Source organism: Rhinopithecus roxellana, chromosome 10 (assembly GCF_007565055.1).
Source record: "Rhinopithecus roxellana isolate Shanxi Qingling chromosome 10, ASM756505v1, whole genome shotgun sequence".
Classification (NCBI taxonomy): Eukaryota; Metazoa; Chordata; class Mammalia; order Primates; family Cercopithecidae; genus Rhinopithecus; species Rhinopithecus roxellana.
This window is the reverse complement of record NC_044558.1, coordinates 40,044,368-40,061,402: the sequence shown is the minus strand read 5'-3', so window position 1 is coordinate 40,061,402 and position 17,035 is coordinate 40,044,368. Positions and strand designations below refer to the sequence as shown.

The 17,035-nt window shown below is 35.9% G+C and overlaps 1 protein-coding gene across 4 annotated transcripts in view; it reads right to left on the bottom strand.

Moving 5' to 3' along the window:
- Positions 1 to 17,035, bottom strand: part of PTPRR (protein tyrosine phosphatase receptor type R) — a 294,648-nt gene that overhangs the window by 115,011 nt on the left and 162,602 nt on the right. For 3 of the 4 annotated variants that reach the window (XM_030939760.1, XM_030939761.1, XM_030939763.1), the window contains 3 exons: positions 16,144 to 16,299; positions 9,062 to 9,172; positions 643 to 911 (listed from right to left, as the gene is read on the bottom strand). In XM_030939760.1, the coding sequence (XP_030795620.1) occupies positions 643 to 911; positions 9,062 to 9,172; positions 16,144 to 16,299 (536 nt within the window). Of the gene's footprint in view, positions 1 to 642; positions 912 to 9,061; positions 9,173 to 9,457; positions 9,638 to 16,143; positions 16,300 to 17,035 lie in introns of those variants that run through there. The other variant, XM_030939764.1, reaches the window with a different exon arrangement.

The following is a 17,035-nucleotide window of genomic DNA, read 5'->3' as shown; positions in this document are numbered from 1 at the left end:
CTCCTAAGTAGCTGGGATTACAGGCATGCGCCACCTCACCTGGCTAACTTTTGCATTTTTAGTAGAGATGGGGTTTTGCCATATTGGCCAGGCTGGTCTTGAACTCCTGGCCTCAAGTGATCCACTCACCTCAGCCTCCCAAAGTACTCGGATTATAGGCGTAAGCCACTGTGCCTGTCCAGTGTTATGGATCTTGATATTGAATGCTTGTTGTGGTTAAAAAATGCAGAGCTAAAACTTTAAAAAAAATTAATCCATGGCATCTACTCCTGCCTGACTCCAGACAATGTGGGCTTTTACAGGAAACACTGAGCTTGTTCTCAGTCTCTCTACCTACCAGAGTTTCATGACGATTAAACAAGATAGCATCTTGTGAGGTCAGTGAACTTGAAGATGAACTTTGCTTGGATCTACACCATCTTGGATCTAGACAAGCTTAACAGAATCAGACATACCTAACAGATTTTATCTAACACAGTTGGATTCCTTTGGGAGACAAGAAACACTACTTCATCTGACTGTCCATTTAGTGGTGAACAATTCTACCCAATTATGTCAATCATTACTAGTTCTTTCTTTTTCAGTTGATGAATACTCTTTTTATAAAAAGCCACACATAGGGGATACAGAACAAGCTCTTACCTCTCCTGAAGTCCTATGGGCTTCATTTTGAAAGGAGAAGGGCAGACGGAGGTAGCGGTGGTAGCTTTGATCTCAGGAGCACCTCGGCCTTGAGGGTCCACGACAACATTCAGTACCTTTGGGGCCTGCTCAGGTTGGACCATGCTGTGGACAGTCTTTGCCTCAGACAGTGCTGGCTGTAATGTGATGGGTGATAGGTGGATCTCCTGGTTTTTCTCTTTATCTTGTCTTAAGGAAAGCTGAAACCTCTCTTTTAATCTGTAAAGAATCTGTAGAAGGAGATATAAAAAACTCCTGTCACATTTTCTCACACTAAACAACAGAGTATGATCTTCTCCATCCCACCCTGGCATACAAACCAAAATAAAGGCTTAACGATAAAGTAAACAAAGCCCTGTAAAAGATGATTTCTCAGTTTCGTGGTATTGAGATTTTCCTCAAGACAGTATACTTGGTATTTCTAGTTATGCTGCACATACGTATCAACTAATTGTGCACATAAATCTGTTCCATAAAGATACATTCAAAAGTAAATTTAACCAATTTTATTAAAAATGCCAAAGGTTAGTTTGGTCACATGGGGAAATGGTAGGCTTATAGAAGGAATAACCATAAAACACAGGTCTACAACATTTATAGAAATAGAGATATGCATCCAACATGGCTTAGTAGAAAAAAGTAGTCTTGCAAATATTAATAAGATGATAGTTATGCTATAAACCACTATTTCTTATGTTGGTAAATCTCTGCATTAGTCATATATCAACTTGAATATCTGGTAAATACTTGACAAATTAAATTTAGGGTATCTATGAAAGAATAATTTGGACAACCAGAATTTTTATTCTTACCACTTTGCCCTCCTAAGTTTTAATATTTAATTTAATTTAATTTAACTTAATTTTGATACAGGATTTGGCTCTGTTGCCCAGGCAAAAGTGCAGTGCTGTGATCATAGCTCACTGTAACCTCGAGCTCTCCTTAAGGGAAGAGACTATGCATCTGTGAGATAGAACTAGAAATGCATATTAAACATTGAACTCCTAGGAAAAGAAAGACATTTTATTGTTTTTTATGTCAGTTCACCTCCTTGTAATCTGGATACTTTTATACTGGTGGTATTCATTGACTCTGGTAGGGAAAAGTTGAAGCTTAAAATTTGAAAAAAGGGTAGATTTGGAATATTCACATGACAAATGTTAATCACATGAATGAGAAAGAAAAGATGTCTGATATTAAGTAAAATGTCTTCTTACCTTTATTATAATTACTTTCAAGCAAATGTAATGTGTTTTCTTTAAGCTATAGGATGGAAAAGACTGAAGATAAATGCCTTTATCATGTGCATAGTGTCTAAGGTTTTTAAATTACTGCTTCTCTTCAGTTTCCATGACCCTCATGGTGTAAAAGCAAAACCTGCACTAGAACAGTATCAATCAGATGATACATATATTTTAGGCTTACTGTGTTCAGCGAAATATTTAATTACTAAATGATGAGGCAACAGAATTTAAAATATTGTTTTAGTTGCAAGAAAGTTATTTTCCCAAATGTAGAAAAAATATATCTGTACCTTTACAAAAATACATTTAGAAGATAAGGCATATACTACATATTTTAAGTTCTTCACATCTAAATATAATATGCATATCAGAACATTTACTTGCCTGTTTACACTTGGATTTTGGAGAAATATGAATGAACAATGAAAATGGGAAAGCCAAGGAAATCTTGATCTTCTCAATTGTTCTTGACAGGTAGCTTTTATATTAGTGTAAAACAAAGTCTAGTCCAAAGTCCTTCCTTACCATTCATGAGCTTATGTTTTTGAGGAGAAACCTTTGTAACATATTTTCCAATCAGTCATCTGTTTACTTCATGTCTGGTTACAGGTCAACTTTGCAACCTGTCTCCATGTAGTATGTGTACAAACTGATTTCTACATCTTTAATTAGGGAAAAGTAGAACCTGCAGACTGTATGATGTATATAAGATAGTGTTTAAAAATACTCAAGAGATTGGACTGTCTGAAAAAATGTGGAAAAAAATGGAAGAGATTGCTACTTGGCAATAGAGTAGTTGTCATGAAATTAAGCTATAAGGCAGTGATTCTGAACTGGCAGGGATTTTGCCCTCAGGAAACATTTGGCAGCTCTAGAGATATTTTTGGTTGTCATATTTTCAGTGTGTGGGGGAAGGAGAAGGGAAAGGGTGCTACTGGCATCTGGTAGGCAGAGGCTAACTACCTTTACAATGCATTGGAAAAGCTCCCCACACACCCCCGCCAACAGAAATAGTAACTCCGAAATGTCAGTAGTGTTGTTGGTAAAACCCTGGTATAAGGGATCACAAAAATTTTGTGGTGTAATCTCCTCATTTCGCATTTAAGTCCTGAGCTGTTGGATGATTTATGGAGGTTTGGAAAGAAAACCTCGAATCCGGATTTTCTGACTTCCAGGTATGTGATCATTCAACTCTATTGTTTCCTCCAAATTCTCATGTCCTTCTTTGAAACCTCTTTCCAAAAGCATCTGGAAAAGTGTGTCAGAGATTTTTCTCTGCACAGATTGAGATCTGGAATACAGCATATGCATATTTCTCTATGGGAATTCACTTTGTTTAAAAACTCAACCGAAAAGCTTACCATAGCAATGGCAAGTCAACATTTTGCCTTCATCTCTAAGAGCTTGTTTGACTCTTGGACTGGAATAAAGTCATTTAATAATTTAAAAAAGGAAAAGAAAACAGATTATTGAATGAGAGGAGTGGCAAAACTCAAACTATAGCAAGAGAAGGAAAATAATAGTGGGAACAAAAAATCAGAGGAACACAGAAATGGGAGGAAGCTAAAAAAATTCTATGAAGCTTTTTTGCAGCTTAAAATTTTCGTTAAAAAATCTCATGAGTAACACAAAACATTGTTAGGATTAGAATGTGTTCAGATTTCAAAACAATGCCACCAACCACTAGTCTTTAACATTTGTTCTTTACAGTATTTTACGATTAGTTCTGAAGGAGTTCATTCATTCTTTTAATTTAATAATCCTGAGCCAATCCCTACTACATTCCATAAACAAGATATTGTAGATGCAAAAGCAACACAGAATTCTGTCTTCTGGGAATTCATAGGCTTCCAGAAAAGATAAATGTGTAAAAACTATGTCCAGTACAAAGTACTAAGTGCAAAAATAGAGGTGTGCCTACAGCACACAGGTACAATGTGGCACACATTTACCAGTTCCGTCTGGGTAGAATGGCTCTGATAAATACAGCCATTCACATCTGCTACTACTGGAGTTATTTGTGGTCAGAAATACATGTTCACAAGACAGTGATAAGACTAAAAAAAAAAAAAAAAAAAAAGACCAGTTTGACTCCTTTATGAAAACAAATGGAATTATGGTAAAGAGCCCCGACTTTCAATTTAGATAGACTTGGTTTTGAATTTTTACCACTTCCTACTCTGCCACCCCCATACCCACCCATTGCATGTTCTTGGTCAAGTCATTTATTTTTTCTGAATCTTAGTTTTCTCATAAGTAAAATTAGGAAAGTAAAATATGTTAAGCATTTAGTACTAGGCAGTAAATTTACTACCAGTTTAGTACCAATAAGTGCGCAATAAATGGAATAAATTAATTTTTATTGTTATTACTATTAAGACAGTTGTGTTCTTCTTAATACAGAAAAAATTGAAAATTAGTTTGAGTTATATGCCTACTTAACCAATCATTCCAGCTAGGAAGCTAGTCCTATTTCCCTTTGTTCCGAGGGATTATATATAACAAATGAGAAAATTATGTCCACCTTTGACATGTATTTATTACCTGATGTTAAGGCTATATAGCAGGTAGTTCAATGTAGCATTTCTTGCTGCAGCTACCAGACTACAACTAGAGAAACTCTTTCCCTCCCATATGGATGACTTTCCTGTGGGTCTAACATGCCAGTGCTTTTATTGATCCAAATGACTATTTTCATGTGATTTCTAAAACTGCTTTCCAGAAGCAATCTGGCCTGTAGACATCTCTAGCTACATTTCATAAATGCCTTTGTACTTGTCAATAAACCTGTAAGGACATTTGAATGTCTAATTTAGATGATAGATGGTGTTCTTTCTATTATTTGTTCAAGTTTGAGAACTAATTCTTCTTAGTAATAAGTTTCTTTCATCTAAAACAGACTGAATGGATTGGAAGTTGCCCACACATTTTTTCTTGGAAAACTGTATTTTTCTATTTGTCGCTCCACCCACTGTACATTCACATTTGTGAGGTGCTAAATAAGTCACATATTTGAAAATGTCATGCCTGTCTAATTTTATGCCTGGCAACATTTTTTTTTTTTTTTTTTGTATTTTAAGGAAAGTAAACAATATGCCACTTTTCAAAAATTTTGCCAAGTCTTATGTTGTTGTTACATAGCACATACAACCTTCCATTACAGCAGTTTACCTATATAATTTTATAATAAAACCCACACTTTTCGTTTCTACAGCATGTAGGAAGGCCAATGCAAATGGAAGCACTTGGTTTTTCATAAATATAATCAATGCCGGGGGAAAATTTTGAGTTATATCTTTCCTTTGTCATGGAATCAACAAAACTATGGGAAACAGAGTTGGAATACAGGTGTTTCAGAATCACAAAAGTGATAGTACAAGTCTCACTGAGAAATGCACGTGGAACACTTACTTTAAATCAAGCTTATTATCAAAATAATTTGAACACTTAGAAAGATGAGCTTGTTTTAGACAATCACTTTGACATGTCCCTAAATATGAACTCTTGACTCCTCTGTGGTAAGTTACATCAGATAAACTTGGCTTCATGCTAATCCTATTAGGTAGTACCTCTTTTCTTGTGAATATGAACTTCCTGTCTGTGTGCTGCCGGTTCCTCTGTTACTTTTCAGAATTTGTTTTTATTTATATATTTTTCAGAGACAGAGAATCTGTAGCCCAGGCTGGAGTAAAGTGGCATGATCATAGCTCACTGTAACCTCAAACTCCTGGGCTCAAGTGCTCCTCCCTTCTCAGTCTCCTCAGTAGCTGAGACTACAGGCACGTGCCATCAGCCTGGATAATTTTTTAAACCATTTTTTTTTAAAATAAAGACAAGGTCTCACTGTGTTTCCCAAGCTAGTTTTAGACCCCTGGGCTTACGCAATCCCTCTGCCTCTCCCTCCCAAGTGCTGGGATTACAGGCGTAAGCCACTGCACTTGGTCCCCCTGTTACTTTTAAAAGTGACTCCTTCAAATTAAAATTTGAGATAGTGTTTGAAATCCATCTAATTATTTCTTTCATTTCTTTAAGAACTATCTGAACACACTCATCTCTACTGCCAACATGTCCCTCTCCCAGAAAATGAGAACATTTCCACACAGGCAGGGAAGCCAAATAACCTAGGAGTCATCCTTAATTTTACCCCCGTTGCTGAGAATTGGGACACAGCAAGTTTTGTCGGTTCTACTTTCAAATAGATCTCAATCCTTCAACTCCTCTCCGTCCCCACACCACCCACCCCTGTTCTATGCCACCAGCATCTTCCTCATCGGGATATTGCAGAAGCCTCCAGAAAGATCCTCCTCCTTCCACAATTCACCCCATCCTCTGTCCACCACTTTCTTCCAGAAGAAAATGTGATCTTTTAAACACACACAGCAGATCACATCAAGGCTCTGCCTAAAACATTCTTCCCCTCGAGCCTGAACAGGCTAAGCTTATTCTAATTGCACCCACTGTACCCTCTGCCTGGGGGTCCTTTACTCACATATTCACCCGTAGGTCTCAAACATCTCAGGTTGCTCTGCTCCACTCACTCATTATTATGGTCTTGTCTTCATAGCACTTATCACTATTTGATTTTTAAAATTAATATACTATTTTTTAGAGCAGTTTTCGGTTTACAGAAAAACTGAGCAGAAAATACCATGTTCTCACATACCCCTCTTCCCTACCACTTCATTTTCCCGTTATTAACATCTTGCATTGATGTGATTCATTTGTTGCAACCGATGAACCAATATTGATGTATTATTATTAACTAAAGTCCATAGTGTAGGTAGTGTAGATTAGGGCTTACTCTTCATACATTGTACAGGTTTTGACAAATTCATAATGTCATGTATTCATCATTACAGAATATAGAATAGTTTCATTGCCCTAAAATCTGCTGTCCTCCACCTAATCGTTCCCTTTCTCTGAAATCTCTGTCAACCACTGATATTTTCACTATCTCTATAGGCTTGACTTTTCCTGAATGTCATATAGTTGGAATCACATAGCACGTTCACCATTTGATTTTTTAAAAATTAACTTAATTATTTTCTATGTCTCCCTCTAGAGTAAAGACTTGAAGAAAACAGGGATCTTATCTGTCTTGTTTTCTCCTTTGCCCACAGCACCAGCAACAAATAGGCCCACAGAGAATATTCTGCAGGAATCTGTTGATTGCATGAATAGATGAATCCACCTGCTAACCCAATAGACAGCAATCACCTATACTTCTGAAATGCTCCTTTCTTGATTTGTTCTAATAACGTTGGAGCTGACTGCCCTAAGTTTCTGACTTTTACATTGATGTTTTGCAAATTTTGGGAAAGGAAGAGTCATCCTCTGGCCCCAAGTAGTTGAGGGTGTGACTACTATAGGTCCTTTTGCCACGAGACCAACATAGGCATTTATCTAGTTACATCGGATACATGAGCATGTCCTGAGTTAGAAATGCAGAATCTGAAGCACATTCTATATGGTAATAGCAGGCTCTGCTCTGTTTCTGCTGCCCTTTAGTACTCAAAGGCTGGACATGAATCTGCTTTCCCACTTCCCTCCTTTTATCCTTGCCTTTGCTCTTCTGAATCACATCCATTGATCCCCTGAATATTTTCCACTTTTATCACTTTCAATTCCTTTCTATTCTCCCCCTCCTCTTATCCTTTCTCATCTGCAAAGCAGAAAAACACCCTAATTGTGACTGACAAGAGAGGGAACAGCACTTGAGATTTCCCATATGAAGGAAAGAAGAACCACGTATATTAAAATGCAATTAACCATAGCAAGGAACTACATCTTTCAAAACAGAGATGCCCAGAAGACTATGCCATAATTTCCCAAAACCTCAAACTTTCTCTCTTTAAAATCCTTTCCTCTTAATCTCTACCATGTGAATATAAAAATCAGGTTTTTTTTTTTTTTTTTTTTTTTTTTTTTTACTCAGTTGTAAATTATTCTTTTGTTTATTGAGTCACAATTCTTAGATTTTTTTTTTTTTCTTAATGCTTGACCCATAGGAGCTACCTCTGAATTCATTATGATGGAAGATTTAGGGTACTTTTGTTACTTCACATATTTTAAACTCTACAAAACATGCCCATCTTCACTCTAAGACCGTGCTTGTTTTATATCCTCTAAGTTTAGCCCATGCAGCCTCTGTCTTTCCAGACTGAGCCTCAATCTTTCTAATAATAACCCCTTCCCAGTAGGGGGAGGAGAAATAAACAAAAACCAATAAAACACTTAGCAATATTGTTGATTGTGGAGAGAAATAAGTAACATAATGACTTTTGGGGGGCACTTAAAAACTAAGGAAGAAGTGTTTATTTAAATGTGCAAAATTAAAAAGAACATAGCTCACAGGGAAAAAGGACATTAAAACCTATTTGTAAACTCTAAATATTATACTAGATCTTGAAATTTTCAAAAGAGTAGAAAAATCTTATTCTCCCCTAAAGATACCGTTAATTCATTCAGTGCCAAATAGTACTGCTTAATTTAGTGGGTTGTTTATTTTGGGTTCTATTTTTAAAATTAGAAATATGCTTTTAAAGGCTACACCTTATTACTTACAGAGCTATTCCAGCATATACATCTATACTTTTGTACTATTTATCCACCTTAAAAATGAATTAGTAGTCTAACTAACTTAGCCTTTGAGGGTATAATCATCTCCTTTTCATAGAATGCTTCCAAGGCCTTTTAAAAATAAGGAAATCAACCATTCCTTAGGGAGTAATCTTGTCTCAAAGACATATTTCTTTTTAATTTTTTTCCTGAGTTCCATAAAGATGATATAAAAGGAGAAATAAAGTAAGCCCAAAGTGTGCCCGTGAGACTTTACTGACTTTGGGAGGGCTTCAGTGACCTCAGTAAATCACTTTGTAAAGCTTCGTTCTGAGTTGATCAAGTTACTAAAAACTGCATTGCAATTACAGCCTTATTATTCAGGTCAGCATCCTTAATTCCATAAGCTCTCCTTTAGCAATCGCTCTAATGTCAGATATGAAATATTCCTAATCTAACAGGATCATAGTCTTGCTTCTGCTCCGAAGCATTTTAACATTCATTTGAATGGCAATGTACCCACTAATATTAAGCAGTGGGCTCAGCAAAGAATAAAATATACAAAGAAGCAAACTTACCATCAAACACGTTACTATAATAACAAAGATGCTGAGAAAAATGACAACAGCATAAAATCCTTCTTTGCTCCAGATTTTGTCCGCTTCATGCTGCCCTTGTAAAACATTTTTCTTTAAAAGCAAAACAGAAAGTCCGACGTTAAATGAGAGCTTGAGAAAACTGGCGTTCTTATCAGACACTAAACATATTTTTAGCCTTATTCCATTCAGTGTAGTGCAACACACCTACACCCCCCGCTGCCAGAGCTGCTTCTCAAACTGATCTAAGACAACAGATTGCTATCCTTATATATCGAGAGATTATTTAGTCTCCTATACAGGAGCAAGTGTGCCTGACATGGCATCCGCAGGTCCCAGGCTTTCTAAATATCCCTCAGCGTCTCTCTTGGAAACTACCTGGTTCATAGGTAAGAGAGGTCTGTTCTTTTCTGTGTGGAGGAAATTGTTTCTTAAGATTTCCTTACTCTGTTTTAAGTCCCCTCCCACAACATCAGCACCCTGGATTACGTGCTGTACTACCGTTCTTTACTTTTAAACAAAAGTGAAAGAAGTGCAAACAAAAGCTTGTGGTGCATTAATAGACACAGCAACAATGCCAGGATTATTTCCTCCTTTTCTTTCTTCTAATCACACCTTTTGTTTTTAAATGGAGTCTGTGCTGTCAAAACCTGACTAAAATATCACCTCAACAATATATATTGTTAGAATATCACATATTTTTCTAAAGTAATAGGGAACATTAAAAAGTTCTGAATTATTGGCAATAAAAGCTAAAACATATAGGTTTATTTTTATTTGTATCATTTTTGTTTCACTTTGGGGGTGGAAGGGCAGAGAAGCATGAATAAAGTGTGCATGACTCTATTACTTTTATTTCATTTTTTTTAAAGAAGCACATTGACTAAAATCCAATCTTAGAATAAAATTAAATTATATAATTTAGTGACAGTATAGATTTACAGTTAATGAAGCTAACTTGAAACCAAATAGTCCATGATGAGGAAAACCATAGAAAGGCTAAATCAAGTCAAATGCTTTAACTCATCTAAAAGTTCATTTTGTTGAAGGTTGCCTTTTTATTCCCTTTAGTGAGAGTACATATCTGTCCTTGGATATTGTTTCCAGTGATTAAGAAGGCCTTGAGTAAAACATGCCTTGTAGGTGTCTGAACTTTGAAATCATTGCTAATTTATTTTTAAGGCTTTTAAAAAATAAAATATATCCAACATTTATAAATCAGACAAAAAAATTTACCTTGAAAAATATTTTATGGGAACTTTCATTCTGGAATGCAAGTGTGTTTTGGTGGGAAGATAAGCAAGGCTGAACAGAGAAGATTTTTGAGTTGAATTGTGATTACAAAAATTATTTGGAGAAAGCCTTTATTAATTGCTAAAGCAATCAGGATTCTATTTCCCTTACTTGTAAAACACTGATGTGCTCACTAATTATAATGTAAATAGTATCTGGCCTACTTTCTAAGACATAAATAGATGCATAGATACAAGAAATGATTTAGACATGTATTTTAAAGACATATAAATGATAAATCGATGGAGAATCTGAAAACACTTCATTGATAAAATGATTAGAAACCAAGTATCCTGCTGCCAAAAAACTTTAGATTCAACTGACAAATTTTCTTTCACCTCTGATGTTAGCCATATCTTTTTTTTTTTTTATTGTAATGTCTCTATAAGCATAGCTGGAAACTAATAGAAAAGAAAACTCTTGCAGAAATCAGGTATAAATATGGAAATGAATTTTTTACGGGCAACAAAATAGCATCCATTGTTTGCTATAAAAGCAAACTAGTTAAGCCTTCAAGTAGGCAGCATCAATTTGTCAAATTTAAGTATAAGAAGTTGAGCTTAAGCCCATGTAAAATTTGGATAAAAAGGGGTGGTTAGGTGGGTGGAAAGAGATTTTGTGTTCCTAACCTGATTGGGTTCATTTTTTTTTTCTTGCTGTAGTTCTACAACTCCTAGAATATCAACATGTTCCTGTCTGCTTAAGACAAACCTGTTTTGTTTTCTTTTCTAACTGAAGCAGTAATGATGAAAGAATTAACTCCCACCCTCCCATTCCCCACTCCCAGTTAGCAAGACACATGTTTTAAACTCCTAAAACTTAGTCACTGCACTTTCTTGGTAAATAGATCTCTTTCTGAGTCATGCTACTCCTGCTGAACACTACTATATTTGTACAGAGATCTAAAAAACTTGATAAGGGCGGGTAATAAATAGAAAAGTTTGTAGTTAAGAGCTCACAAATCAAGACTATAATTTACAAGAATCTTAAATCTAACCTTTGCATAGGGTTAACCTCATGATTTTTATATTTTGTCAGGGGGCCGAGGGTTGAATAATGCAGAGGCTCTGTTGCTGGGTCAAGCCAATACCACTATATCATCTTTGTGTTTTATTATTTCATAGCTACATTGCTTTGCCCTTTAACTTAGTTGCAGCGAAAGAAGCTGATAGGTTTTATTATTTAAAAATTTGGGCAGTTTTCTGTATAGTTAACAATGACTTCTCTAGATCCTGTTTAATAATTTGATGCACTATAGCTCATTCTTCTTTCTTTCTTTTGTCCTTTCTTTCTCTCTTTTTAAATATTTTAATCAATTCTGATCTCAGATGTGGAAGGAGATCCCAAATGCTAGGAAAGATGATTCAGAGATACAGAGAATCTAGGAGATACACCTCTTTAAGAGAGAGGAAGCTCACAGAATAAGAATGAAGTGTAAGCGTTACAAAGTGTCTGGTTAATTTGATTGACTTGGCAGATAAATGAGATGTATCCTATAACAATATGGCTTTGTTGGATAATGCCAAGCTTCCACTGTACTGTGCACAATGTGAGCAATTGTTCTGAATGGTCGAATACAGGTTAATACTGATTGTGTGGCTCCTCAGCACTGTATGGCTAGGTCTATACTAATTAGGACTAGAGTACCTGCTAGTGTTCCTAGTTTGAAGGAATAATCATTAAACTCATACATTATTGTTTATATTTATATGTAATGGTTTTTTTTCTTTGTAAATATTTCATGAAGGTATCAGTCGGCACATTGGACTTTTATTTAAAGAAGGTCACTTTCTCCTTTGAAATATAAGATTTGGAAACTGGAGTAATTTGCAATTGAACAACAACAAAATTCCTGAATGATTGTTAAAAATGTCAATACAGAGCTTACTGTTTTAATAGGTATTTAATTCATTTTGTAAAAACATTTAATTTCATTTTCCTGGGATTTTACTTATTAGGCAAGAGGAGGTCTAGTTTTATCTGTATGAGTGCCTATAATGTTCTAGATATCATATATAAATATATAAAAGAAATAATGTCTTTTCCTTTAAGAAACAGATTACAAATGAAAACAGATGACTAAATAAAAACAGTTTTCTAGTTGGTATTTTGTTTCTCAAGAGTCATTTTCAATTTAAAAAATCAAGCATATGAAAAAACAACAAAAGCCATATCCTTCCATGAAAGTAATTAATGTGAGTTTAGAAATAGATGCTTTGAGACATTCTTCATGACGTTCTATAATTCATGCAAAGGACGAAAAGCCAAAATACCAATGATCCTTTTTTTCTGTTAATGAATATGTTGCCATAGTATGTTATAATTTTAAGAATGAAATGTGAAAAAAATGTTGAGGCATAAGTTGTTATAAAACACTAACCACAGAAAACATGAATAAAGATATAAGAAAACTCACAGAATAGCATTCACCAGTTTTATAAGAAAACTCACAGAATAGCATTCACCAGTTTTAAGCAACTATCAATCAATATTTTTGCAGGGCTCCTTTAGGTTGTATCTATGCCAAGCGCCTCCCCGCTGGGGTGCCTGCTTACTACAGACAGCTTTTCCCTGTTTCTGCATTTAGAGATTCTGGTCAAAGGTCAAAGGGTAATAATGCCTGGCCCCTTCTAGGAGTGCTCAAACAAAAGGTTCAAACAATCCCTCTGTCCTTTGTGATATGCTCCTTATATCTGATTTGAATACTTCCTCATCTTCTGTAATGCATATTTTCTAAATTCTAGATTTCTAGATTCCAACAATTTTATGAGAAACTATGACATTTATCATCAAATACGCTTTCATTATTCAAGTGTAGTCTATTGTGAGCTATTAGCTCTGTGAGAGGCCATTAAGCTAAGTACCCCACCTTCACTGGACTGGGGTATATTGGAGGATGCCCAGGTACTTGCTTTAAGCCAGCTCTTTTTGCATGGGGAGCTTCTTTTGGTTTGCAAATCTGAGTGACTCAATAAGTTGCTCTATTCTTAAAGCCTTCAGAGTGGCTTTTAAACTCAGAATAAAGCAACAGGGAAGGCTGTTTATATGATTCTCTAAAAGCTTATGGGAGGCAGGATACATTTATCCAACGGTCTTTCTAAAATTTAAAGAATTATCCTAAGCAAGATGTGTACCAGTCAGTCTGTGAAGGGCCTGGACTGTGGGAATGGGGTTTGGCTTTGTGCACAAGCAGAACTGCTTCAGATTCAGACGTGGGCAGGGCTGGGAGGAGCCCGGTGGTTCACCTCCTGCTGATCCTCTCCTCTGGCCTCTCCAAAGCATAAGGGGGTCTCTTCTCCAAGGCTCCCATGGCACAGTGTAGTAACTTATTTATAGTACTATATTCTTCTTATCTGTTTGTGTCATATTTGCCCTATTAGTGCATACATTCATTGAGAACAAGCATCATTTATTTATTTGTTTGTTTTCTTATGTGTGTATTTTTCTGGCTTTAGATATTAGCTAGCACAGTACTTGGCTATTTGTTGTTGTTGCTGTCTGTTTGTTTGTTTTGGGACAGGGTCTTGCTCTGTCACCCAGGCTGGAGTGCAGTGGCCTCATCATAGCTCATTACAACCTTAAACTCCTGGGCTCAGGTGATCCTCCTGCCTCAGCCTCCCAAGTAGCTGGGACCACAGTTACACACCACCATGCCCAGCTAATTTTTAATTTTTTTTTTTTTTTTTGTAAAGTCAGAGTCATGCTATGTTGCTCAGGTTGGTCTCAAACTCCTGGCCTCAACCAATCTTCTAGCCTTGATCTCCCAAAGTGCTGGGATTACAGGCTTGAGCCACTGCACCCAGCATGACTATTTGTTGATTCAGTTTTGCTGTTTGTCCATTGCATGCCAGGCGCTAAATGAAGGCAATGAAGAAACAGATCAAATGACATGTCACAAACACTCAAAAAACCCACAGTGTAGAGATGAGCCTAAAGACTAATATGGGATAAGGAGTTTTTGTTTTAAGCTTGATGGGAACACAGGGTAAGAAGCATCTTTGTCTGTGGAGGCACAAGGTACACAGTAGACTGATTTTAAGAAAGAGGTATGTAGATGAGTCAATATATACGAAAGCATGGAGGAAGGAGAGAGTATGATGTATCACAGATCTATCAAGTTTAGAATTGCCGAAACGTAAACTAGGAAAGTGCTGTTCAACAATTATAAAGCCCAGCATACAAAGGACCATATACCATATTAAGAAATCTATACTTCATTTCATAGTATTTTGAAAGCCAAAGAAGAATCATGAAATTAGGAGGGCATGGCCAAATTTATGTTGAGAAAGATCACTTTGGTGGCAGGAAAGAAACCACATTGGGTGTGTTGGGAAAGAGAAGAGAGAGAGGTGCAAAACCAAATGCAAGAAGACCAGTTGGGGGTGGTTGTGACAGTCATAGTTCAATGATGACATATATTCTCATTGTGCCAATTCATCCTGCATTCAAATTACATTTGTCTGCTACCTAGTCTGTGTGAGAATTTCTATATATACTTTAAAAATTCAATCCATATTTCAAGTTTATAAGTGCTATACCCATGTTGGATTTGAAGAAACTGAGGCTCAGGGAGGTTGACACCATGCGAAGGCAGACAGCCTCACAGAGATTAAATGGTCTCCCCATGGTCCACGCACATTTTACGTGTGGCTTTGGGATACAAACTCCATCTGGGCTCAAGTGATCCTGCTGCTTCAGCCTCCCCAGTAGTTAGGATTACAAACATAAGCCACCATGTCCACCCAGAGCTTTTTATACCACACCTGTGATACTTATTAAAATGAGATGCAGTGTGATTTACTGTAAAGGCAAATAGATTAGGGATCAAGTTATCTAGATTTTGGCCTGGGAAGGTATTTAAGACCAGCCTGGGCAACATAGCAAGACCCTGCCTCTGAGAGAGAGAGAGAGAGAGAGAGAGAGAGAGAGAGAGAGAGAGAGAGAGAGAGAGAGAGAGATCTTAGATGGTGCTTTATGCCTCTCTTGTTCTGTCACCTTGAGAGAGTCACTTAATTTCTATGGGCCATACTTTCTGTATCTACAAGGTGTTACACATATTCCCTCCAGTCTAATTTCAGGGTTCTATGAATAATTGAATTACACATATTTAGGATGATGATCCTTCCAGTAAGTTTGTTAGAGCGGGATGGAGTAAAAGAATTGGAAAGGAAATTAAATCCATTCAGGAGTGAGATGGTGGAGGTGGTAGAGGAAATTTTTTAAAAGTGACAAATTTGGAAAATACTATGAAGAAACATCTATAGTTCTTAAAACTTCAGTTCTTAAGAAACTATAGTTTCTTCAGCAAAAGAAAAATCACATTTCAAATTAATTTCAAATTTATGGGAAAAGGTGAATATCTGGTGACCATTTTGACAATGAAGACAATAAGGAGGGGTACACCTGTAGAGAAAGAAAGATTTAAATGTATTTTTGCTTTTTTGACATATCAGTTTCAAGTGATCAATTAACAAACACATCTAAATCTTCTTTCTTCTCGAAAATTTACTGGATAAGTCAAAATAAGTTATAAGGCCACAAAGTTTTGAAGAAGAAAAATGCCAAAAAGTGAAACTTTAATATGAAAATGCATTTCCTTAAGAAGTAAACACATACAATGTAAAGATCAGAGAATTCTGACACTCAGGGAAATTTTTATTATCAAATAACATACAATAAACAACTTTCATCTCAAAGCCTCTTGGGGTTGAATTACCATAGCATGCTAACTGTTCACATTTTTAAATGAAATGTTTCATGCAGCAACCTACCTCAGGAGAGACTTCTGTAATTCCAAACTGGGATAAACTTTGATGCAAAACATTGATATTAAGTGAACGAAGAACTTCCTCAGAGGGCAGAGCATCAGAAATCCCTGTTTTTCGGTTTATGGGAGACACAAACAGTTCAATACTGTTCTTCTTTCCCTAATAAAAGCAGAATATTTGTATTTGTTATAGACATTTTAAACAATTTTGGATAATATTTTAACCTTTCCTTTAGAAACATTAAAGGAAGTCAGAATTCTAGAATCCTAAAAGGCTTTGTGGAGATTACATTTATTAGTTATTCTCTGGTAGACTTAATATTACCAGTCCAAAGTCTAAAATCTTCAAATAGCTTTCTTGCAATTAGTTGTCCCTCGCCTACAAGATTTGTAATTTTATATGTAATTGCATGCTGATTCATTTACCATTCTATATTGTAGTTTTTTTGATGTAGATTGTTCAGATGTTCCCTGAGTAATTATGTTTAAAGAAGCATTTTAAAATCAAATGAATTAAATAAAATCTGATGTAATAGTAAAATTACATATTAGACATCACCACTCTCTCTATTACTTTTATAACTTGTGTTAATGTGAAGGCTTGGCCAGCTGAAGAAGATGGTGCCAGATGAACTTTGAAATCCTTTTCCTGATTCTGTTCTTCACCTCAAATATATCACACATTTAAAATTGGTCATTTGGTAGAAATGGGTATCTTGTGTAGTGATGTCATGATACTTTTCCTATTAGCATGACCTCATTAGCTGAAATGGAGTCAGAGAATTTTTTACCATAAATGTCTGATATTCTACACACACACACACACACACACACACACAGCAGATAAAAATGACATGGCCATTGATAATATTATCTTTACAACTTACGCAACACAC